Here is a 26701-nt window from a genome sequence, read left to right as displayed (position 1 = left end):
CGTGATTAAATGTCCAACGTGCTAACCCCGCTAGCGCACCTTGATAAAAGGAGCCCTTAATTTTTTTAACATAAAAAATGATCTCTTACTCTTCTCATCCAACTGGCAAGAAAAGATCACCAGCTCTGGACATACTTATCTGTCCAAGGCAGTAAACAGGCAAATTGTGAACTAACAGGGCAGGGTATCATGACTCCTGGACCCTTCTATCAGAAAGATTATCGAGGTAAGGAAGGACCTAATCTTCAAGTTTATTTTATTTTTTATATATCACCTTATCATTACGTCTAAGTGCTTTACAATTAAAAAAAAACACAAACAAACAAAACAGGGGGGGTTAAAAAATAAATAAAAACATCAGACTGAAATACATAATCAGAAGGACATAGTGACCTGAGATAAAAGGGGGAGGGGAAAAATGCAATATTAAAAAAAAGGAAAGAAAAAAAGGCCACACAACCTAAGATCCAATATTGCACAGGAGCTTGGGAGAAATGCATATGGTCAGAACATTATATTTGCAATTTTGAGTTATGCTGGCAAAAGAAACATTCATTTGCAAAGCACACAAATAAAGCCAGACAGAAAACAACAGTCACCTGCAGAAGCACCATTAATCCAACAGAATTCTGGACGCACTATGAATTATACCCCAAATCAGAGGAGGAACAAGATTTCCCTACTAGTTGGGAAAAATTCACCAAAGACATATTAAACCAAATAGCTCAAGCTCAAACATACAAAAAGAATAAAAGGGTATCAAAAGAATGGTTCGACGCTGAATTACTTACCCTTAAACAAGAACTCAGAAACTAGAAAGAACATGGCTCAAAACTGACAATGACGAAGATAAAAGAAACTGGAAACAAAAAATGAAAAACTACAAAAACCTGATAAAGGAAAAGCGTTATAAACATTACGCTCAGAAAATAGGAGCAGTCAAAACAAATAGCAGAGAATTGTTCAAACTAGTGAACAGATTAACAGACACTTCACATGCCCTAAAAAATCACAATGAACAGATACCATCGGTCAACTCCTTCAGCAATAAAATCAGACTTAAGAACCACCATACCTATTCCCTCACCCGATTTCAAACTCCACTTCAGACCGCAGGAAAGGGAGTCCACTGCCGATATGATCTGGAACCAATTCCTCACCTTATTCAATAAATACGCCAAATCGAACTGCCTATTAGACGAATGCCCATCTAAGACCATGCAAGTTGCAGTACCAGAATTTAAAAGGGATCTATTTAACTGGGCTACATCCACTCTTAAAAGTGGGACATACCATGAGCACATGGGACACATACTGATCACACCCATCCCCAAAGACCAGAAGAACTCTACCACATTGTTATCCAACTTCAGACCCATAGCAAGTACCCCTTGTTTAACCAAATTGCTGGAAGGGCTGGTCAACCTGGAACTAGTAAACCACCTAGATAAATTCAATCTCCTCAATGAACATCAATCGGGTTTTAGAAAAGGATACAGCACCGTGACAGTCGTAGGCTCTATCCTCAACCACCTTTACGATCTCTTCAGTAAAGGTACCTGCGCCCTGATGAACAAGCCCCACTTCGAACTAAAACCAGAACATGCAGACGATCAGACCAATGGTTCGACGAAGAATTATTCCTACTCAAGAGACAATGTAGACGTCTGGAAAGAAAATGGAGAAAAACCAACCAAGATCACACGAAAACCGCCTGGAAAAAAATTAACAAACAATACAAACTTCTATTAAAAAAAAAGAGAAAGAAACATTACACCAACCTAATAGGCACGGAAACCCAAGACACCAAAAAACTTTTCCAAATATTAAAAGATCTAACTAACACCATACCCTATTTGACCACTAACAATAACTCCTCCCCTTCAGCCTCCCTCCTAGCTGAACACTTCAAGAATAAAATTACAAACACCAGAGCTACTCTCATTAGTAACCCAACCCACCTACTCGAAGTCACAATACTCCCCACAGAAAATGAATCTTGTGCTGCAGACAGATCTTGGTCCCAATTCCCTAAGATACTTTGGACCGAATTCAACAAACTCTACAATAAGTACAGCCATGCATCATGTGAACTCAACCACTGCCCGCCATATCTCCTGTCATCAGTGAGCACTAAGTTCCGTACCTTACTCCTACACTGGATACAAACCATGCTCACAGATGGCATTTTCCCGAATGACCTCAGCGAAATCATCATCACCTCAATCTTAAAAGACCCAAAAGGACCAACAGACCTCTCATCCAACTACAGACCAATAGCCTCAATACCTCTATATATCAAACTAACAGAAGGATTAGTAGCCAAATTCTTCACCAACTATCTCGAGGACCATAACTTACTCCATCCCACGCAATCCGGCTTCAGAACTAACTTCAGCACAGAGACACTACTAGGCTCCCTTATCGACACAGCAAGACAACACCTCAGCATTGGAAAAAAAATGCTGCTCATACAGTTGGACCTGACGGCAGCATTTGACCTGGTAGACCATAACATCCTACTGCAAATCTTGGACTCAATAGGCATCTCAGATAAAGTATACTCATGGTTTGAAGGTTTCTTAAAATTCAGAACATACAAAGTAAAATCAGACAAAGAAAAATCCAAACCTTGGTCCAACCCCTGCGGCGTTCCACAAGGGTCCCCACTATCCCCTACTCTCTTCAACCTATATACGGCCTCTCTTGGCGTTTACCTGAACAAACAAGGCCTATCCTCTTATAGCTATGCTGATGACATCACCATCCTCATTCCTTTCGACCAACCAATGCTCTTAATGTCAGACACACTACACAGAACTCTAGCTACAGTTACGACTTGGATGGAAGACCACAAACTGAAACTCAACCCAGACAAAACTAAATTCATCCTCCTAGAAAATAACAAAATCCCAACCATAACCAACTTAGAAATCAACTCTATCAACTACCCTTTGTAAACCACCCTAAAACTTCTAGGTATGACTATTGACAGAGGCTGCACCATGCAACCACAAATTAACAAAACAATACAGAAATCTTTCGCAGTTATGAGAAACCTTAGACAAGTCCGAAAATTCTTCGAAAAAACACAATTTCTAGTACAATCTCTAATCCTAAGTATCCTAGACTATTGCAACATCCTCTACCTCCCCTGCCCTGCAATAATGATTAAACAACTACAGACAATTTAGAATACAGCTCTGAGACTCATCTATTCATTGAAAAAACATGATCACATTACTGAGGCTTTCATCAATTCTCATTGGCTTCCAATCCAGGAAAGAATACAATTTAAATTCTACTGTATACTATTTAAAATTATAAATGGAGACAGCCCAACCTACCTAAACGACCGTCTCATCCAAACCACCTCTACCAGGCATAGAAAAACACACACCCCATTCACTTACCCCCCAATCAAAGAAGTAAAACGGAAAAAACTATACAACGGACTACTGGCCACTCAGGCAGCGAAGATAGACAACCAAGTCTCCAACCTATTGACAACAACCCCAGACTACAAGATGTTCAGAAAGGAAATAAAAACTATACTCTTCAAGAAATCCCTTAATAAAGCTTAATACCATGATAAAGCTTAACCCCCCTCTTACCATCCCCTCCCTAACCCCAGATCCTACTTTTCCCTCTCTTAGAAACCTTCTCTGATCTAATGTTGTAACCCTTCTTCCATAACTCTTTTTGTAATCCTCTTTGAACCGAAAGGTAATGGCAGAATAGAAATCTGTAATGTAATGTAATCTTACAATTAGACTTTAGTAGTGCCTTTGACCTAGTGGACCATGAAATAATGCTGAACTGCTTAGACGCAATGGGTCTCTCGGGAAGAGTTTGGACCTGGTTCCAAGGCTTTTTAACTAAACGATCTTATCAAGTGGTCTATGATGGGAACTACTCTAACTCTTGGAAAAGCCCTTCAGGGGTACCTCAGGGTTCCCCACTATCTCCCACCCTGTTTAAAATCTATATCTCTTCCTTAGGCCACCTACTACAAAAGCTAAACCTAACTTACTATATATACACTGACGACATCTCTATTTTAATTCCAGTGACCAATACCACCTCAAAACATATCTCCCACATCATGACTGAAATTGAACAATGGACTATCAATTTCAAGCTGAAACTTAACTCAGAAAAGACGAAAATTTTCTTGGCAAGCCCAAAGGACAAAATCATTACAACATCAATACATCTAAACGGTCACGATCACCCAATAACTAAAACCATAAAAATACTAGGAGTCACCATCTGACCTTGATCGAACACACAAATTCAGTGACAAAAAAGTGCTTCTCCACACTTTGGAAATTAAAAACCACAAAAAAATACTTCGACCCCCTATCTTTCAGGCTTCTGGTACAGTCGCTGATTCTATCCTCCCTGGACTACTGCAACATCATTTATGTGGGTATACCTAAAAAAAAACGTGAGCAAATTAAGAATAGTTCAAAACACAGCTGTCCGCTTAATATTCGGACTAAAGAAAAGTGATCACGTCAATTCCTTCTACAAACTGCTACATTGGTTACCAATTGAGGCTCGAATATTATTCAAATTCTCTTGCTTTTGCTATAAACTGGTGTGGGGAATGGCCTCCAACTATCTACTACCTCATTTCGAACTTTACTTCCCCACAAGGATAACCAGAAATCACAACCTCTTTGCCTACCCGAAGATTACAGGTTGCAGATACCGAACCTTTCTAGACAGAACATTCAAGTTTCAAGCTGGTAGGCAGCAAACTTGGCTAGGCTACTTCATTGAGGGCGCAAGGTTGACATATGGCGCTTTACGGAAAGAATTAAAGACCACTCTTTTCAATAAATTCATTTCTTAGCCAGTCTTCCTCCCCCCCTTTCAAAACTACTGCTCACCATACTGAACCCACTTTTTCCCCATTCACGGTACTCTGTTTTCCGTATTCTCTGACTGCTCAATGTCTTCTCCATTTGTATTCTGTTATTCGCTGGCTTTCCAACCTTTTCATTGTAACATGTTAAAATTATATTGTAACCTATGTATATCATTCTTCTTACTAATGTGCACCATTTTAATCACAGATCGCTCTGTGACCTCTTCTCCATCTGTATGTTGTAAGTCGCTGATTGTACAGCTATTCTTCACTGTGAACCACCCAGAAGTCGCAAGACTATGGTGGTATAGAAAAATAAAGTTATTATTATTATTAAAGTTAATGTTCTGCATTACCTAAAAGATAAGAATTTCTTAGGAAGTAAAGGCATCCTTAAACAGAAAGGTCTTTAAATTTGTCTTATATATTGATAAGGATTTTTCTTGTCTGATAAGGCTTAGAAGAGTGTTCCATAAGGTAGGGGCTACAACAGAAAAAATAATTTTACATGTAGTGTCATAAAATATATCGTGAAGTGATGGAATTGAAAGGAGATTTTGCTGTGTTGATCATAATAGCCATGAAGAAGTGTGAAGGAGTAATTGTCTTCCCTTCTGGTAAAAAGGATACAGGAGTTTTAACAATTGGGTCATGACAAAGCACTCTCTTGAATCTACGGTGGGACATTTGAGCCTGCCCTTAACAATGAGGACCCAAAAGCGGCATCTTGTTGTGCTGCCACATCTACTCTGTAAAAGTCTATAAAGGTATGGACAGTGGACCATACAGCTGCCCTATAAATCTCCTTGAGCAGAAATGCTCAACCTTTGCCCATGAAGAAGCCACACTTCTAATGGAATGTGCTCTCAGAGATATTGGCGGCTGTTTACCACAGCCAATGTATGTTAAAGAAATTGCCATGCAAATCCATCTAGAAATAGATGCCTTGAAAGCTGGCCTGCCCCATCTAGTCTGACTGTTTAGAACAAATAGATGATCTGAAAGCAAAAAATCATTGGTCACTTCTAGGTAATGGAGAAGAACTCTCCGCACATCCAGCAACTTCAACACTTTGTCCTTTTTCTTCGAACCCAAGGAATGGAAAAAGGGTAAGCGGTCTTCCTGATTGACATGGAAAGCCAAAACAACCTTCCGCAAAAAAGAAGGAACAATGCACAGGGAAATCCGAGCTTATTTAAACTTGAAAAACAGCTCTCTGCATGAGAGTGCCTGCAACTCCGAGACTCTTTTCATAGAGGCAATTGCTACCATGAAAACTGTCTTAACAGTAAGATCCAGCAGCGTCGCATTCTGTAGAGGCTCATTCAGAGCCTTACTGAGTCCCTGTGAAACCATGTTAAGGTTCCATAACGGAAAGGGTTATCTTATAGAGGGGGTGCAACCTGATTACCACCTTTAAGAATCTGGCCACACTAGAAAGAGAAGCCAGAGAACTTATTTTCACTCGAGCTCTGAAGCACGAGGGATCCAACCGCCAGAACCTTCTTGAGTCTAGCCTGAAGAAATGCTAGGATAGCTGAAAATCAGTGCTCTGAAGGGCTCCACATTATCTTTAGCACACCTGGGCTGAAACATGTTCCAGGCCTTAGCATAGGCTGTGACCATTGCTGGCTTCTTAGCTCTGAGGAGAGTAGATATAACTACCTCCAGGTACCCTTTCTAAATTAAGGCTACGTGCTCAAGAGCCATGCTGTAAGCTCAAAGCATTCCAGATTCTCCATGGGAACTGATCTCTGATATAGTAGATCTGGATGAACCAGTAACTTGAGACCCTTGTCTCTTTGGAGGCCTAATAGATGCGCGTACCACGGCTGATGTGGCCAATTTGGGGTCATCAAGATTACCAGTCCTGGGTGGTTCGCTATTCTGTGGAGAACCCTTCCTGTCATGGGCCACAAGGAAAAGATATACAACAGCCCTTTCTCTGGCCACCGTTGAACTAAAGTGTCCAAACTAGCGCTTCCTGGCTCAAATTTTCAGCTATAGAAATGCATCGCTTTCTTGTTTACTGCCAAAGTCATCAGATAAGATATTGGGCGTCCCCAACTACGCACAATGCAGTCGAAGGCCTTCTGGGACAATGCACATTCCCCGGTTCCAGCATCTGCTAAGATATACTGCTTGCACATTCTCCACTCCCATTACATGAGCTACTGAGAGTACATGCAGGTAGGCCTTGGGCCACCCGAATAACAACTGAGACTCCAGGTGTCTCCTGGTGCCTCCATGCCTGTTGACATAAGCCACCGCTGTCTGAGAAAACTCTGACCGTTTTGCCGTCTATGGAGTTCTCCAGTGCCCATAGTGCAAACAAATGGCTCATAGCTCCAGACAGTTTACAGAACATTTTCACTGATGGGCTGACCATCGCACTGAATGACTCTTGTAATGAGCCTCCCAACTGTAAAGACTGGAATCAGTCATCAGGATCTCCCAGGAAACTATACATAATGGCATGCTCTTCAACAGGGACTCCGGATGGAGCCACCAACTCATGCTTTGTCTCATTTCCCCCATCCAAGGGAGCGACATATGGAGTGAATCCGTCTGTGGAGACCAGCAGGAGAACAATGTATCCTGAAGAGGACGCATATGGGCCCTCTCCCAAGGAATAACTTCTATGGCTGCTGTCATCGTCCCCAGTACCTGGAGATAGTGCCAAGCTGTAGGAGCTGGCATCTTCAGGAGGTCTAAAATTTGTCTTTAGAACTCGAGAAGAAACACATGGCCCTCTGCCATGTTGAAACAGATTCCCAAGTACTCCAGGGATTGAATCAATTCCAAGTGACTTTTGGGGAAATTGACTATCCAACCCAGGTTCTGTAATAGCTGGACCACTCGAGCCACTGCTCTTTCCCTGTCCACTTTGGATGGAGCTCTGATTAGTCAATCATCCAAATATGGATGCACCTGTATCCTTGTCGTGCGGAAATGCGCTGCTATCACAACCATCACCTTGATAAAGGTATATGGTGTTGTTGTCAGACTAAAGTGCAGAGAACTGAAATGTCTCCCCATTACATGGAATCTTTAGTACTTCCTATGTTCCGGAAATATGGAAATGTGTAAACAGGCCTCCACTATATCCAAGGAGACTAGAAATTGCCCTGGTGCCACTGCCATGATGACCGACTGAACAGTCTCTATGTGGAATCAAGGCACTTTCAGGACTGCATTGATGGTCTTCAGATCCAGTACTGGTCTCCAGTCTAAACCTTTCTTGGGCACTATAAAGTATATGGAGTATCTGCCCAAGCCTGATTCTTTGGATGGCAGGGGCTATATTGCCCGAATGTCTATGAGCCTTTGACCGTCGCTCGGACATTGACTACTTTTTCTGGCTGTCCAACCAGAGTTCACAAATCGGTCTGCCAGAGGGTAACAGAATTCAAGCTTGTATCCCTTTCGAATGATATCCAGTACCAGTGATTTAAGCAGATCTGCACTCAGGCCTCCCAATAGGCTGATAGCTTCCCTCCTATCTGCGGAGGTGTGGCCACTGAACTGGAGTCATTGGGATTTCTTGGAGGCTGCTACAGAGCAAGACCCAGAGAGTTGAGGTTGTCTGTTACTGCTAAGCCTCTGTTTATACCCCTGAAATGATCTCTGGGCAGAGAATCCTCCTGAGAACTGACAAAAGCACCAAGATCCTCAAAAATTGCCTTAACCAGATCCCCTAGGGGCACGTGGTTTGTTGTCTGGTAATGTTTTAGGGTAATAATCTGTCACACTGGCCATAAGATCATCCAACCAAAGAGCATTTTCACTTTAAAGGGCAGCCTGCTCAAAGTGGCTTTAGAAGTGGAATCTCCCGCCTACTGCTGGATCCAGAGCATTTCTGCGGGCAGAAAGAGAATTAGCAGAAACCTTACTCATGACATAATCGATTCCCGCCATTACCAACTGGGGATAAACGTTGTCATCTGACATAATCTGGTATGGCAAACGCTTGCCATGAACTAGGCTGTTGATGCCACCTTAATCCCTAAAGCCAAAGCCTTAAATTGTCTTTTGATGACCACATCTACATGTGCATCTTTCAGAATTACTCCTCTTTCACTAGCGAGGGAAGTATGCTTGGTAACCTGAGCTACCAACGAATCCACTTTAGGCTGAAGAAAAAGCTGCTGAAATTCAGGAGCCATGGCATACAGCTTTGATATAGTCTTAGCAACCTGCAAAGAATAGAATTTTTATTTATTTATTCAATTTTCTATACCATTCTCCCAGGAGAGCTCAGAACATTTTACATGAGTTTATTCAGGAACTCAAACATTTTCCCTTGTCTGTCCTGGCGGGCTCACAATCTATCTAATGCACCTGGGGCAATGGGGGATTAAGCGACTTGCCCAGGGTCACAAGGAGCAGAGTGGGTTTGAACTCACAACCCCAGGGTGCTGAGGCTTTAGCTTTAATCAGTGCACCAGCCCTCTAGGGCCTCCCAATGCTCTATGACTAGCATAGTAATGTCAGGATGTGAAGGAAAAAAATATGGTCTGAGTCTTAGACTTGATCATACCAGTGCACTGTGCCACCGAGGTCTATGGATTTGAAGGTTTAATTCTTGCAAAGAGAAAGTACGGTAATAACCTCAAGCAAGGCTGCTGACTTGTAAAGACAGGGTACCATTGAGTCCTCTCCCTGGTTAAGGGCTACCACCACCTCTTGACTGCTAGCTTCTGTCTGAGACCCCGAATCTCCTAAAAGGGAATATTCACTCTGTGGCAGTATAGGCATGAACTCTGACCCTTAGTCTGTCCAGTCCTTCTCTGACTGGTCTTGTGGGTCCTGATTGGCAATCTTGGGGGGTGGGGGGGTGGAGTGTGCTTTGTGATGAAATACCCTCTTGCACAGCCACCAGCACACCCTCAGAAGGCACAGGAAGACCCAAACAACTTATGTAAGCTTTCCACATAACACTCACAAAATCTGGAGTAAAGCCCTGAGCAGGAAGCCCAAGGACCCCTTCAGGATCTCACCATGTTTCCTCTTGGGCTCCATAGCATACAAGCATCTGCGTTTCGCCAATTCACCATCCAAGGGCTCTGGAAGGGACTTTCTCCCTGAAAAATAAGCCATTTTCCAGCCCTAGAGGTACCAGAGGGGGCTAATCCCATTGCTCCTGCCCCCCCCCCCCCACATGCTCCACACCTCCAGCACAATCCTGGCATGATAAAGGGATAGAAAGATCTGAAGAGTCCATTACACTTGATTTTCACCCAAATCGAGGGGTTTTGAAGCAGATAGAAACTTTTATATTAAAATCGGGAAATCTATGATGGCCACAACAATAGCATTTTAGTGCCAAAAAATGGCCCGGGGGAGCTTCACCAAAGTATATAAAAATTCTACAAAGAGGATTATGGAGATGGGGAACCCTATAGCTAGCCCCAGAAATCACTAAAACCTCAATTTTGGGACCCCCCTCACCTTCCCTTAGACTATAATAAGCTGTACTTACAGTGCTGTACTGCTGCTTTTGCCTCCCTCAGCTTACAATGCAGCTGGGATCTTCAAACTGCCAAGTGGACCAAAGTCGAACTGAAACCTCCCACTCCCACAAATACATGTGTTGTGATGAGAAGAGGGAAATACAGCCGGCACCTGCAAAAGCCCTTCTCAGAGTGCCAAACAGACTGCACCTGATAAATCAGGGGTAAGCCTACCTTCTAGGTGAACGATTCCTGAGCACCACAAGTGCCAATGCAGGTTGGCTAAGCAGGTTCCCTAAAAGGGTTGCCCTGATAGCTTCAGACTTCCCCTTAGAGACTCTGCATTTTCTCTTAGGACAAGCTGCCCCAGGGCTACTGGGGTCCTCTCGAGCACCGAAAGTCTCACAGTTTTGATTAAAACCTGAACATAAGACATAGAGTAGATCAGAAAGACACCTTCTCATTTTATTATTTATTTATATACCCCTTATATCCTAAGTGGTTTTATATTCAGGTACTTTATCATATTTCTCTATCTGTCCTGGCGGGCTCAAACTCTATCTAGTGTACCTGGAACAATGGGGGGATTAAATGACTTAGCCAGGGTCACAAGGAACAGTGAGGGATTTGAATCACTGTGCCACACACTCCTTCATGCTTGCAGAAGGAAAAAACTGAGGAGACAAGGCACAGCCCATTGAGGAAGGAGGGAGAGCTGAAAGATGTGAGCAACATCCTTTTTGCAAGAAACTCGCAGTTTGGGAAATATAATGCTATTGTCAAGACTCCTGTACCCTTTACACCAAAAAAGTTATTTGAAAAAAATAAATGAAAATTTACATCTCCTTATTGTATGTTACAATAGTGCCATCTAATGTCTATCAAAGCAAACTCAAATGAGCTCTAGTTCAAATACTGGTCAAAATAAGGGCTATAATAATAAAGTGTACACCTATGCCCAGTCACAGTAGATGAGCTGATTTGAAAACTCCTGAATAAAGAATAAAACTTTTTCTGTTGCATGAAATGAGTTTGAAGCAAAGGTCTAAACATGCAGTACACAAATCTGCCAAAAAAACTCCAGGATAAAGTTACTCCAAGTTACAGATTGGGAGAAGGCTATCTGGAAATGTGTATGTACTTTAAATATCACAAAGCAGCTTTACTCTTATTTAGCATAACAGAATCTTACAAATTGCCATACTGGGACAGACTGAAGGTCTATCTAGCCCAGTATCCTGTTTCCAACAGTGGCCAATCCAGGTCCCAAGTATCTCGCTAGATCCCAAGTAGTAAAACAGATTTTATATTGCTTATCCTAGGAATAAGCAGTGGATTTTCCCAAGCCATCTCAATAATGGCATATGGATTTTTCTTTTAGGAAATTATCCAAACCTTTTTTAAACCTTGCTAAGCTGACTGATTTCACCACATTGTCCGCCAACGAATTCAAGAGTTTAATTACACGTTGTGTGAAGAAATACTTTCTATGGTTTATTTTAAATCTACTTAGTAGCTTCATTGCATGCCTCCTAGTCCTGTATTTTTGGACAAAGTAAACAAGTGATTCATATCTACCTTTTCTACTCCATTCAGTATTTTATATATCATATCACCATTTTATATATCATAGCTCCATTCAGTATGTTATATATCATATCACCCCTGAGCTGTTTCTTCTACAAGCTGAAAAGTCCTAGCAGCTTTGGCCTTTCCTCATTCGGAAGTTATCCCAGCCCTTTAATCATTTTCATTTCCCTTCTCTGTACCTTTTCTAATTCCGCTATATCTTTTCTGAGATATGATGATCAGAATTGCACACAGTATTTGAGGTGCGGCCATACCATAGTGCGATACAAGGAAATTATAACATTTTCATCTTTGTTTTCCATTCTTTTCCTGATAATTCCTAACATTCTAATTTGCTTTCTTAGCCAATGCTGCACATTGAGCTGTGGGTTTCAACGTATCCTCAACGATGTCACCTAGATCCTTTTCCAGGGCAGTGACACTTAGTGTGGAACCCCGATCATGTAGCTATAGTTACTCTTTTCCACATCACTTTGTACTTGCTTATTTTAAAAGTCATCTGCCATTTTAATACCCAGTCTCACAAGGTCCTCTTGCAATTTTTCACAATCCTCTTGCGATTTAACAACTTTGAACAATTGTGTGCCATCAGCAAATTCTTTCACTAGTTATTCCCATCTCTAGATCATTGATAAATATGTTCAAAAGCAGCAGTCCCAGCACAGACTCCTAGGGAACCCCACAGACTCCTATTTACCCTTCTTTAAACCCTCTCTCTGTTTTTTGTCTTTCACCCAGTTCTCAATCCATAAAAGGACATTACCTCCTATCCCATGATTTTTTTAATTACCTCAGAAGTCTTTCAATGCCTTTTGAAAATCCAAATACACAATATCAACTGGTTCACCTTTATCTACATGTTCATTCACCCCTTCAAAGAAATGTAGTAGATTGGTGAGGAAAGATTTCCCTTGACTAAAACCATGCTAGATTTCTCTCATTAATCCATGCTTAAGTGTATGTTCTGTCATTTTGTTCTAATCTAATCTAATCCTTAGGTTTGTATACCGCATCATCTTCACGTTCGTAGAGCTCGACGAGGTTTACAGTAGGAGAAATAGGAAGGAACTACAACAGAGGGTTAGAGGTAGAAGTGTGAAGAAAATTTTGAGGACTTGGGATGCCAAGATATAAGAGTTTCCTCGATTCCTAAGTTGTTCTAATACTCTCTACCATTTTGCCCGGTACCGACGTTAGACTCACCGGTTTTTAAATTGTATTCTTTTTTTTCTTTTTTTTTGGGGGGGGGGACAAACAGTCTGAATGGTGTTCTGAATGGAGGAAATCTACATTACCCTGTCAACATCTAGGCTGAGACAATCAGAGAACTTGCTTTTGGGATGTAACAGGGGCAAAATTAGTGTTGGGGAAAATACCAACTCAATCAGTACAATACAGACAACTTCCATCAACATTTTCTAGCTTTATGCATGAATATAGAAATATATATGTTTATATGGTTCTTGTCACATGACATGTTGGACCTACTCATTTTGCACCTTTTTCCAGATACCCCCAGTAAATCTCCCAAATCAACCACATAGATAATGTAAAATATTATGCAAAGGTAGGAAATACCAATCCTACAGCTTTTGTTTCAGTATTTAGAGGTACAAGTGTGAATTAGGTTTAAGAATCTGGTTATTTGGTATATTTTTGTTATCCTGAAAATCACATCAACCCATGATTCTTGACTACTGGAGTTACCTACTCTTGAGCTTAGAAGTCTATCAATGGTCATTTATCTTTTCTAGTTGAATGGCATTTGCAAAACTGTTCTGTAAGTCTGTTTAGCATTTTGGGATACTGCTTTTTCTACCTATTTCTGGTGTTAGCCATAATTTTATTGTAATGGCTATGCTTACATTACATTTGTAGTCCGCAAAATCTCTTGGATCGATGTGGTTCACAAAAAGTAAAAATACTGGACAATCCCAGAGATCTACAGATTAGACATTAGCCTTTTTTAATTCCCTAGAAATCTTGTGAATAATATTGATTGTATAATAGGTGGGGCATGTGTAGAATGATTATTATTTAGTGTGTGTGGGGCTTTATTGAGAGTGTCACTGGGAGAGTGGGCTTTTTTAGGTCTCATCGTGTCTGTTTGTTTTAGCTTATACTCTTCCTGAAGAAGCCATTTTAGCAAAACTGAGGTCTGGGTAGAAGAGTATTAAAACAGATTGTGTGGTATAGAGCAGTTTGTTCACTGAATGGCACTTAATGGGATGTCATCCTGTAGAGCCGCGTTTGTAAACTTTGACTTGGAAATCAACTGAAGTGGGACCTAGCCAGAACAACAGATAAGTGGTTTAATCACATACATGACTGAGTGGTTACTGTGAGTGCGTTGATCATGGTTTAAGTGTATATGAAGTGGCACTCATGTATGATTAAGAGACCATTTTTTATGTGATATACTAGGGGCATAGTGAATACTATGATGGTCCCTTTTTGAACTCTTTGCAGCTCTCTTGCAGGAGATTTGGGCACTGAGCACTTTCACACATACATTTATGCATTTGTACATTAAGGTATTTTTGATTTGAGGCATTTTTATTTTTTAAATATTTTTCTTGTATAAAAATTGTTTTGATTTTTTGGATATCAAATACAGAAAATAGACTCCTTTTCTTATTTAGCTACATACATAAAATATAACATATATCTGTCTTGGTTAACTACAAGAATAATTAACTGGTTAAACTATAGACAGTTAAGTGCGATATTAGCATTTTGCTGCTATGGGGCACAGCATAAAGACCAGACTGACTTTTAAGAAATGAGAAAGAACAAAACTAGGATTTTTTTTTTTTTAATTACTGTTAAGCAGCAAGGTTTAGTAACTTGTTCTGTGTGTTAAAATGCATTCAATTTAGCTGTGAACTAACCAGCACCAACATTCAATTAAACAGAGGCTGCAACCAAAATTAGTTTATTTGGCACCTGATTTGAGTAGCATGAAAATATGGTAAATGTCATACTCAAATATTTAGGGCCCTACAACTTGGAAAAAAACACTTCAGGCAAAAGAAAAAAGAATTATATATATATATATATATATACATATATATATATATAATTTTTTTTATATATATTATATATATAAACTTATATATATATAAACTTACCTAAAAAGATCATCTGCTAGTGACTCTTCTCTTGCCCGCTGACTTTGCTCCTGACAAAATAAAAATTAACTTTCATAAAATGAAAATAAAACAAGTGGAAGGGGAAAACCAGTATACCTGTATATGAGAATATTCCCATACTCCCACCCTTCCCCAGTCTCCAGGAAAACCCATTTTCTCTGCCAGATATATGATGTATGCAATTTTTGTAGATTAAGAGTACACATATTCTTAAAGAGCACATGTATTCTTACATGATGTCAGACAATGTTCATAGGAACTGTTTAGGCATTCATACCTCCTATTAAAAATGCATTGAAGACCAAACACATTTTAATTGTATTTTTTCTTTAAATAAGAATCCCAAGAGGCAACTTTGGGTAGGATAATCAAGTACACCATAAATGGCTTAAAAAGATAGCTCAAATATGGGTTTTGAAGCAAAATTGACAGAACAGCCAACTCACCAATATAGCAGCAGAGACTTACATATAAACAATGCAGATTTAAAACAAATGAGAAACATATGTCAAAGTATTGCCCTATATGGGTAAAGGCACAGGGGTGTCAACTGCAAACTAGAAAAGTTATTTTAAGATGAGGCAAAGAGAAAACAGAGGAACAAAAAAATGAGTGCAATGGATCATGAAAAACACTCAAATGGCAGCTGAAAGAAGGCAGGACCCATGACTGAGTATAGCACAGACAAAAACAGACTGGGAAGCATAAAGGCATCTACTACACAGAACCAGACACATACTTGGGAAGACCTTTGGTTTTTTTTTAACTTTGAGAAACTGATATCTATATCATCACCACGGAATGATATCATTCATGTTGCCTGTCAACTGGGAAAAGTGATTATGACAGATGAGATACTTATGAGGATCAAACCAATCAGCAAAAAGAGAATGGCTACAAATTCTAAGCTATTCTTCCAACCTATTCAACAAAGGAATTAGTTTCAAAATAGAGCTTCTTTGTTTTAAAAGGTCCTCTCAGAGAAAAAAAAAGGATTACTTTCCACCTACCTCCATTTCCTGACGCAACCACTGTTCCAACTCTGAATTTTTTTGTGTGTGATGAGCTATCAAATCTGACCCACCAATAATATGTGGAAGTCCTACAGCTCCAGGGAAAGCCACCTGTCAAGAAAGCCAGAAGCCCAATCTATAAGTGCAAGATAAAAGCCTCATGTGCAGATACCATACAAACATATAGACCATTTATTGAATAACAGACTTTGTGCGATCTAATGTATGCTAATTTATCAACCTCTGCCTCTGAATAGAGGTCAATCAAAATCAGGGTTTTCAGTTTTGCTTCAAACTGAATCTGCAGCTAACATTTGCCACTGTTTCAGTTGAAACCAATACTGAAACCACGACTCCTCCGGCCTCCTCCCCCAAGCAGAAAGCTGCCCTCTCACCACCCATTGGCTCTCCTCACAACTGCCTTAGAAATTCTAGTGGTCCACTGGCCTTGCTGGGGCAAGAGTGATCCCAGACTCGTTCCAGCCCCTGCCGGCTCCACAGTCAAAACAGCTGCCCTGACTTTCCAGGGCAATCATTTTGAGACTGGAAAGAACAAGAGTGGGAGCAGTCCCCAGTTGCTCCTGCTCATGCTGGCCCCTATTACAAAATGGTTGTTGTAAATTCCTGTGACAGTCATTTTGACTGTGGAGAAGGAATGGGCTGGGGACCTAAGGCCTGTCCTAAGGCCATTAAACCACAAGGACTTGTAAGTTAGACCTGGGGAGGGCGAAGGATGGTGGGAGGGAATTGCTTGTGGTCAGGGAAGGAGGGACAGAGAGTGATTGAGTCGGGGGAATTTCCATTTGAATAGACAAAGCACTGGATTTGGGGTTGATTTTGGCACTGAAAGCCAAACCGAAAATCGGTCACCCTCTACCTCTGAAACTCAGCAGAAAATTAGTCATTAAATTTAATCTGGCTTTTTAGGTTAATAAATATTCAACACATTATAAGCAACAGCATTGGTTTCTCTACTCCAGTCATTCCACTTCACTCATTTCCTGCCTGCTGCACAGCACAGTCATTTCACCTTGCAGCAAGAAGGCCCAGTTGTCTTTGAGCCACACAGTGCTGCCAGCAGCAGCTACCAGTGATAGCACAAAGCAGCAGCAGCATCTAGAGCGGGCTTACACAACTCAAAAATGATCCAGGGCCGAAATAAAGTCGGAAAATGTAGCAAGGGCCGCAGGTAGTGGCCACGGCTCGAGGCACCCGGAAGTGCGCGGACGTTGCCGTGATGACATCACACAAATGCGTGACATCATCACACTGACATCCACGCATGCACAGAGGCCTTCCAGACAGGCCCTGAGACGCTAGTAGGGGTGCCGGCAGGGAAGAGGGCAGGAGAAGCACTGGTGGCAGCAGATTGCCTACAGCAGTGTTTCTCAACTACTTCAAGCTAAAGTGCCCCCAACCATAGACCTCCCAAGCTCTGCCCTAAACCCACCCAAGCTCTTCCCCAGATGCTGCCCCCTTTACTAATTGTAATGCAATTTTTTCCTTTCATTTTTCATATACACATAGCAGATATAAATTCTCAAAACTGACACATTTCGATCACTAAATTGAAAATAAAATCATTTTTCCTACCTTTGTTGTCTGGTGATTTTATTAGTTGCTGGTTGGACTTCCTTCTGACTGTGCATCCAACATTTCTTTCACGATCCAGCCCCAGCCCCTTTGGGTCCAGGTCTCTATCTTTTTTCCCTCTCCGCTTACCCTACCCAGATCCAGTGTCAGCTCTCCTTTGTACCTACCACCACCTTTGTTCCAGGTATTGGCGGCATAGAAATCACTAATGTAATGTAATCTCCCTCTTTCCCTCCTCTGTTATGATTTTCCATCTCTCTGTTCATCCTCAGGGTCTCTCCCACTCTGCCTGCATCTCCCATAGTTAGCATCTGCCTCCTGTCTTTCCTCTTTGGTCCTGTCTTTCTTCTGCTTACAACTCCCCCTCTCCCCCAGCATTTGTTCTCCTTTCTTCCAGGTCTTTCTCTGCTTCTCTCTTTCTCCTTCCTTCCTCCCTCCCTGTTCCAGAATCTTTTCACCTCTTTGCAGTCTTTATATCTCTCTCTTCCCTCTATACATCCCCAAGTCCAACATCTGCCCCCTCTCTTCTGCCTCCCCTTTGTTTCGGGTTTCTCCCTCTCTCTATCTTCCTTTTGCTAACATTTGGAGTCCTCCCACCTTTGATCCAGGTCTTTCTGTCTCTCTCTCTTTGTCTTCCTCCTTCCCAGGGCCTGGCATCTCTTTCTCCTAGGTTCAGGATGTTTCCCTCTCTACCTCCTCTAGTCTAGCATCTGCCCTGTCTTTCTCTGTCTTCGTCTATTTTCCTGCCCCTCCTCAAAGTCCTTTTCTGTCTCTCTCTCTACATCCAGCGTCCCGCCGGGGCCCTTGCGACGGGCAGGGCCTTACTTCTGCTGCTTCCCGCACCCAGAGAGAGAGGTTGTCTTCCGCGGTCCACTGCTAAGCTAATTACAGCAATCTGCAGAGCGAACCTAGCAGCTGCCGTTGGCCTCCGAAGCATGTTCCCTCTGCCATGATCCCGCCCCTCCTCTGAAGTCAGGAGCGGGACCACAGCAGAGGGAATATGTGTGGAGACTGACAACAGCTTGCTAGGTTCACTTTGCAGGCTGCTGTAATTAGCTTGTTGGTCCTCGAAAGCAGTGGCAGCGGTGCTTTTAAAGGTGAGACGAGGAGGGAAGAGTAGGAGCATGAGAGCGGAGTGACAGCCGGGCCAAAGTGAGAGCCGTTTTGGGCCGCATGTGGCTCGGGGGCCATATGTTGTGCAGGGCTGATCTAGAGCAAGGGTCTCCAAACTTTTTCATGTAAAGGGCTGCTGTGTGAATACAAGAAAGCTTTCATCAAAAGATTTCAAGCTTACACATAGTGCAAATTTTGTAAACTGTCTTGACCTGCTTGTTCAGACTGGGTATTAAATATTAAAAATACCAATATTGATTCTACAACACTTCAAGGATTTATTTTAAAAACGCACTCTATTTTGGATTGTCAACAGTAGCAAATTCAATAAATGAGATACCCAAGTATTTAAATTTTTATTTTAAAGTAATATTTCTTTGATTATTTTTGCCGGTTTCTTGATTTCCGGTTAACAGAGAGTCTACTGGTCTATATAGCATTCTCAACTCTTTTTTATACAAAAACTATGAGTGTAGGAGTAGCTTAATGGTTCGTGCTGTTGCCTGAAAACCAAGGGAATAGCGGTCAATTCTCACTGCAGGTACTTGTGACTCTGGGCAAGTCACCTAACCACAAACACTTCTAGAAAGAAGAGCATTTCCTGCACCAGCCTCTACTGGAAAAATCACCATCAATGAGAATACTGCATTCTGTTTGACCTCAGAGTATAAAGATTAAGATTATTTGAAGTATAAGATTACAAACAGCATTATAGCTCTTACAGACATTACACACTTACCTTTTTAAATTTTTTAAAGTTTTTGACATGCTGATTTTCTGTTCTTATGGCTGACTGACTATATTGTGTGGAACGGCTTACAACAAGTGACCTAAACTCAGTCACCAAAAGTTTGCTGGGAAGAATATCCGAATCTTCTTGAAGTTTTTCAAAGCTCTTTAAAAGAAAGAATATAAAACAAACAACTTTAGGTCAAGTGTTTTAGAGAAGCAGTTAAACACAGCCATATCATTTGTAGAAGACAGTAAGAATTCAGTCTCTAGCGCACTGGGGCAGTGAAACGCTTAACAAAAACAAGAAAGAAGGCCAATAAAATTAAACAAACCATCAGTTAAATTATCCTCTCCAGTATCTAAACTGCCAGTAAATGTTTTCATAACATTTCATTCAAGATACACTCTTAGAATAGACTTTAATGACAGAGCTGTGAGAAATGTACACTACCAGTTTATTGGCAGTTTTTATAACCCTTAGAAATTCTGATAAAGGCAGACAATAACTTAGGCCATTAACAAAGTATATTTTTCTAAAACCATGGTGATAAGCTTGACCATGATCCCTCTCATAAAAGGTCAGCTTTTCATGCTCCAGTGCTTGAATTCAAGACCCAGCTTATGCTCTAAGGACAAAACAGAATACTACTCTGAGCAGAGAATTAAAATTAGAGGTGTGTGTATGTGTTAATAGTATGAAGAAAGAGAAAAACTAAAGCTGAAATTCAAAATTCAAAGTTTATGTTACAATAAAGAAATAATGCCTTCTAGATGCTCAAATTACAGAAACTATAAGCAGTACATGCTTTAAGACAAGCATTTGTGACACTTGCCCCATCCCTCCCTTTTCCTTTTCCATGATATAATGAATCAAACATGAAAACATTATACATTACAGAACAACTCAGACCACAGCTCTCCAGTCACATGTCATCATGTACCACACACAACCTAAGGGCTAGCATTAATTACCCTTGTATCTGACTTCCTGCCATAGGTTGGTTAGTTATTCTATGCCATGAACCAATGTATGTTGGTTCCCAGGATGTTCACCATGATTCATTATGCTATAGGCATTGCTGCTCCTCAGTTTGCATGGTGAGGCACTTTGAACCCCCTTAGTATTACAACATGCTACCTGTTGTGTGATCTATCACAGCACTGCTCCACTGCAATTAAATATTTCAATACAAAGATCAACTAATAGGAATGAAATTGCCCTGTTCTACTGGGGTAAGGTGGACTACCACCTTCAACTTGATGTGTTTATTCAAGTTTGCTGGCTCCACAAACCTGGGAGATAGATACTTTGACATGACTCAGTGTCGTGCAGTTCTCCCTACCGCTAGTTAAATTGAAGCCTCCCCTAAATAGTAGAGCTTCAATAATTTCAGAATTATATTATTAAACAGATCATGTTCTCTTCCCAAGGTGTACTGTCCTCCTCTTACATGAGGAAAGGCTAAAGCAATTAGGGCTCTTCAGCTTGGAAAAGGGAGGGCTAAAGGGTGATATGACTGAAGTCTACAAAATCCTGAGTAGTGCAGAACAGGTAAAAGTGAATCAATTTTTTACTCTTTCAAAAATTAAAAAGATTAGGGGACACTCAATGAAGTTACAGGGAAATACTTTTTAAATAAATAGGAGAAAATATTTTTTCACTTAAAGAATAGTTACACTCTCAAACTCATTGCTAGGATATGGTAATAGCAGTTAGAGTAGCTGGGTTTAAAAAAAGGTTTGGACAAGTTCCTGGAGGATGTCCATAGTCTGCTATTGAGCCACTGCTTGCCCCTGTGATCGGTAGCATGGAATGTTGCTACCATTTGGGTATCTAATAGGGTATTTGGAAATTTCATAAATAATTCATATAGTAATAATATTTGGCACTATTTGCCTACCAATCAATTTATCTATTTAATCACTCCATATCTTATTCCTTCTCTACTTTTTATCAAACACCATATCATTACATCTTAGGTGGTAAACTAGGAATAGGGTATATCATACCATGTTGGTGGTTTTCAGTGCACAGGACCTCACATAACATATGTTATCCCAAGTCCACATTGATTAATCATCTATACCATGTCCTCCATCCCTTCCCTTAATATGTTTAGGTAAAAAACTTTTTATTATACTCAATTTTAATATTTTTATTATTTAATTGTTTTTTATGTATATAACTAACTCATTAAAATTATTGAATTCATATATGCCACTAATCAATGTCTTACAATTTCATTATTAGGTTACCCCAAAATTTAATTGTATATTTAATACTGGTTTTTTTTATAGATCTTCGGCTAAAGAATTGTGCTTATATAACTCCATGAAATTGTTAGCAACATTTAAGATATAATGATATGGTGTTTGATAAAAAGTAGAGAAGGAATAAGATATGGAGTGATTAAATAGATAAACTGATTGGTAGGCAAACAGATGCCAAATATTATTACTATATGAATTATTTATTAAATTTCCAAATACCCTATTAGCTTCATCATAATTATTTACTGGATTGGTTCTTTGAGTATAAAGATACGTTGTCTATTGTTTGAATACTATTTGGGTATCTGCCAGATACCTGTGACCTGAATTGACCATTATGGAAATAGGATACAGTCGACTCCGCTTAAGTCCTTCGGAAAGGACTGCCACGTGCGCTTAAACGGAGTATGCTCTTAATCGGAGTACCACTTTTTAGTCATGGAAAATCAGTGCGCTGTAGTCAGATGCAATAAAACTTTTATTCAACAAAAAACACACCAAATACATGCCGATTCAGTTATAGAAACAACACTGTTCCGTTTAATTCAATACATACACTGTAAACCTTTTTTAAACCAACATTCTATTGAAATAATCAGTCATTGTTTTCTGCACGCAGATTCAGGCTCTGTATCTGACTACTTAAGCTGTAAAACTGTCCATAGTCATGACAGCCATTTATCTCCAGATATCAACGCAGCATGTGTAGGGACTTCAGCCCGTCTGAGAAGGAAACAAACTCTGCAGACTCTTGGTTGTCTGCAGTGTCCTTTATGACTTTACAGATATTGGAATTAGTGCTGCCAAATGATGTGGCGACATACTCTTGCGGTGAGAGTCCAACTGTGAGTTCAATAGACGAAGTGTCTCAAAAGATGCGTGAACGAAACTCGCCCGTCGATAGCAATTTTAAATCGTAGATGATGAGACTCGACTCCACGCCTCCGATACCATATGAAGAAAGTCAAGCATCAACATTTTTCTCACGAGTTCAGCAAATTGGGGACTGGATTCCGTACTTGCATCAATTACTGCCATCACATATCTTAGGATGAGTGACCTGTAATTGCATTTGAAGCTTGCGATTATCCCTTGGTCCATCGGCTGGATCAAAGAGGTCGTGTTTGGCAGCAGAATTTGATATTGGTTAGTCTTACGTCATTGCTGTGTCCTGCACAGTTATCACACAGCATTAGAATGTGTCTCCTACGCCTTTGTACCAGATTGTCAAGCTTCTGCAACCATTCAATACATAATGTCGCCGTCATCCATGCATTTTTGTTGCCTTCATATTCAACAGGCAGGCATGTAATGTTTTTGAAGCACCAAGGATTTCGATTCTTCTCAATCACTAATGGCTCGAGTTTTTCACTACCGTCCATATTGCAACTGAGCAGCAATGTCATTCGTTCCTTTGGCACCTTGAACCCAACAGTTTTGCTGCATTTGAAAGCCAATGTTCCATCAGGGACGGCACGCCAGTACAAGCTTGTCTCATTGGCATTGAAAATGTTGCAAGGTTCATATCCACCAATGACTGATGGCAACACTTCCATGACCCATCTTTCTGCACCAAACTCAACTGCGTCATGTTTTTCTCCATGCTGCTTCTTAAATTTTATGCCGTTATGAACTTTCCACCTCTCTAGCCATCTGTTTGTTGCTTTGAAGTCTTCTACGCCCAGTTCTTCGGATAGCTGTGCTCCTTTCTCCAACAGCAGAGGTCCAATGATTGGCAGTTGTCGACTTCTAGCTTCAGCAAACCATCGCAGCAATGCCTGTTCAACGTCTCCAGCCTTCCCAATTCCTTTCTGTTTTCTGGTAGGATTGCTGTTGTTTTGCCAGTCTTTCAATATGGCTTGCGTTTTTTTGTAAATCTGAGAAATCTGGCTAGGATGAATGCTGTAATGTTTTGCAATAGAGACCTGACTCTCCCATTGGTCAAGTCTCTTTAAGACATCGATACATTCAGCCAAAGACAATGACTTTTGTCCAGCATGGTGGACACGTTCAGCCACAGACAATAATTTTTGTCCACGTGACGCCATGGTGCAGTTCCGAAAGTTCAAACACCTGGCCAGGACCAGACTGCTGTTTCGAAACACATGGCTCATCCACATCAGCACGAAGTGAACATAATGTGAATGAATAGAGGTGGGACCTATAACATTAGTGCGCCTAAGCGGATTGTTTGCTTATCAGAATTGCAAATATCCAGAATTTATGTCCATTGACTTTAATGTAAAAAAAACACGGGACCATGGTGGTCAGGTGCGGATAACCGAAGTGTGCGCATGAGTGCAAAAGGTCACAGCGAATGCACTGGAGCAAACTACAGGCAGCCTAGGTGTATCGCTACAATGGTAATGCTCTCTAGAAGAAAAGTTTAAAGTAGACTTGGAAAGGGGCATAGTTTAAGAGAGAGGGAAAGATTCCAAGGGAAGTGGGCAGATAGAAGGAAGGAAGTGAAAGAAGAGATGCCAGATTGTTCAGGCTGACAGAGGGGAGTAGGGCGATTAATTTTATGACCCATGGATAATGAAGATAAGTTTAATGGCAATTTAAATTCTTACTTATTAAGAGATTATATTAAAGTTAAATACAGAGATTTTTTTTAGAAATAATATTGAAGATATACTCACCCGATAACAACAGTGAATGAGTCACAGGCTATGAACCTGTGTAAAAAGAGTTGCTACTGAGGGATTAAGGATAAGAGTTTTGAGTATATTCAGTTAACCATTTTAGGTTTTTCAAAGTACAAAGATAGTGTTGAGATTTCTTGTCTAAATTTCAATTCTGAATGCATCTCCAATGAAGATATTATGTTTTGAGTCATTCTAAATTGAATCTGACTTTAATGACATCCATATAAGAAATTCTTCTTTTTGAAACTCTGCCTACTGGTTCTGAAAACTAGTAGGCAGAGATAGAACACAGTTTCTTTGTCTACTGACAATGTTGGACAGATTCATGGGAAATGTTCACTTTGAATGGATGCGTGAGATTGTTGCCGTATAGGGATCAGGCTTCTAAGTGTCTTAATTACCATCTTTTTAGATAAGAGATATATGCGATAAGTTGCACTTCATTGGAAACAAGACCCCTGAGGCAGGCCTTAAGGCTGAAACACATACGTGTCGGATCTTAACAATGAATAAACAGATTGAGCATCACAGGTTGCCTCTTTTGTCCTACATTGAGGAGATAGAATCTTCTGTATTCTTGAACCATTGCTTGTATGGACCATGTGAAATTTTGAACATAGCATACTATAAGATTACAATGGGAGTGTGTAGCACAGTGGTTAAAGCTACAGCCTCAGCACCCTGGGGCTGTGGGTTCAAACCCACACTGCTCCTTGTGACCCTGGGTAAATCACTTAATCCTCCCATTGCCCCAAGAACATTAGATAGATTGTGAGCCCGCCGGGACAGACAGGGAAAAATGCTTGAGTACCTGAAAAAATTCATGTAAACCGTTCTGAGCTCCCTTGGGAGAACGTATAGAAAATTGAATGAATGAATGAATAAATAAATAAATAAATGGCCAGATATTTAAAATGCTGACTAGAAGAATAATACTTACAAATGCAGTCTTGTTTTCTTCTTTTATTTGTATATCTTTTACTTCTCCTTTATTCATGTTTATTTCTGAATCCAACCTTCTTTTTTTACTTGTGTTGCTCCTATCTTCCTGTGCCTGATCGTCCATTGTAAATTCCCATTCTGGTTCTCTGCTCTCAAATACAAGCTCTACTATATCATCTTCTTCACAAAAATCGTCCAATTCTTTTCTCTTTTTTACTTCTGGCTTTTTACTTGAGATATTTTTAGTTATAATTTCATTATTCTTTGCTTTGCTGTTTCCAAGTTCAATTTTTAAATGTGTGTCTGTGGAAGGCAAGTTTGACTCAGAAACTATAATAGAAGCATTATTAGAATTTTGCTGCATACTGTTTTCCCTTACTGCTGCTGTTACAAGTTGACTCTGATTTAAAGGTGCTGCTGACTGCTTGTCCATCTTGACTAATTTAGGTAAAGGTATTTCTTCTCCTTCTTTATCCCTTTCCCTTAAATAAGGAAAAATAAGATTGAGAGAGCGAATTTTGTCAATTTTTATCAACATGATAAAATACAAATTTCACATAAGGATAGCTCTGTTACAGACGGCCTTAAATCAGTGGTTTCTGCACCCCAAGGATTGTGGAAAGAGGTCAAAGGGATGCATAAAAGGGGATTGAAACTAGTGCATATAATTGCAAATGGTCATTTTGTTCAATAATTTTACAGTGGTACCTCAGAATCCAAACGCCCCAGAACTCAAACGCTTTGGAATCCAAATTTTTTTTTGTAGTAAATTTTGTCCCAGAATCCAAACACTCTGCACATTGTATGTGTGTGTTTCTGCCCCAGAATCTGAATGCTGCTTTGGAATATTTGTTAATATTTTACCTTAAAATTTGTTAATATTTTACCTTAAAATTTGAGTTTGTGGGACCAAGGAACGGATTAATCCAGTTTCTGTTATTTTCAATGGGAAAAATTATCTTGGAATTCGAACGGGGTTCTGGAACGGATTAAATTCGGATTCCAAGGCATCACTGTATATATAATTTATGTACCATTGTAGCTTTAACTGTGACTTCTGTAGTAGTATAAGTCAGTTCTCTCAGCACAACTAAAAAGAGGTCATTTAAAGGGCACAGTGATTAGAGCTACAGCCTCAGCACCCTGAAGTTGTGTGGGTTCAAACCTTGCGCTATTCCCTGTGACCCTGGGTAAGTCACTTAATCCTCCACTGTCCCAGGTACATTAGATAGATTGTGAGCCCACTGGGACAGATAGGGAAAATGCTTGAAGTACCTGTATGTAAACCACTTTGAGTGTGGTTGTAAAACTACAAAAA

General features: G+C 40.4%; 1 protein-coding gene across 4 annotated transcripts in view; it reads right to left on the bottom strand.

The window, feature by feature from the left end:
* Positions 1 to 26701, bottom strand: part of NBN (nibrin) — an 86594-nt gene that overhangs the window by 14243 nt on the left and 45650 nt on the right. For all 4 annotated transcript variants that reach the window (XM_033933402.1, XM_033933400.1, XM_033933401.1 and 1 more), the window contains 4 exons: positions 25382 to 25865; positions 19530 to 19685; positions 16082 to 16195; positions 15051 to 15100 (listed from right to left, as the gene is read on the bottom strand). In XM_033933402.1, the coding sequence (XP_033789293.1) occupies positions 15051 to 15100; positions 16082 to 16195; positions 19530 to 19685; positions 25382 to 25865 (804 nt within the window). The remainder of the gene's footprint in view (positions 1 to 15050; positions 15101 to 16081; positions 16196 to 19529; positions 19686 to 25381; positions 25866 to 26701) is intronic.

This window comes from Geotrypetes seraphini, chromosome 2 (genome assembly GCF_902459505.1).
Source record: "Geotrypetes seraphini chromosome 2, aGeoSer1.1, whole genome shotgun sequence".
NCBI classification, from domain to species: Eukaryota; Metazoa; Chordata; class Amphibia; order Gymnophiona; family Dermophiidae; genus Geotrypetes; species Geotrypetes seraphini.
Note: the sequence above shows the minus strand (reverse complement) of the source record. Positions and strands in the feature narration are given on the sequence as shown.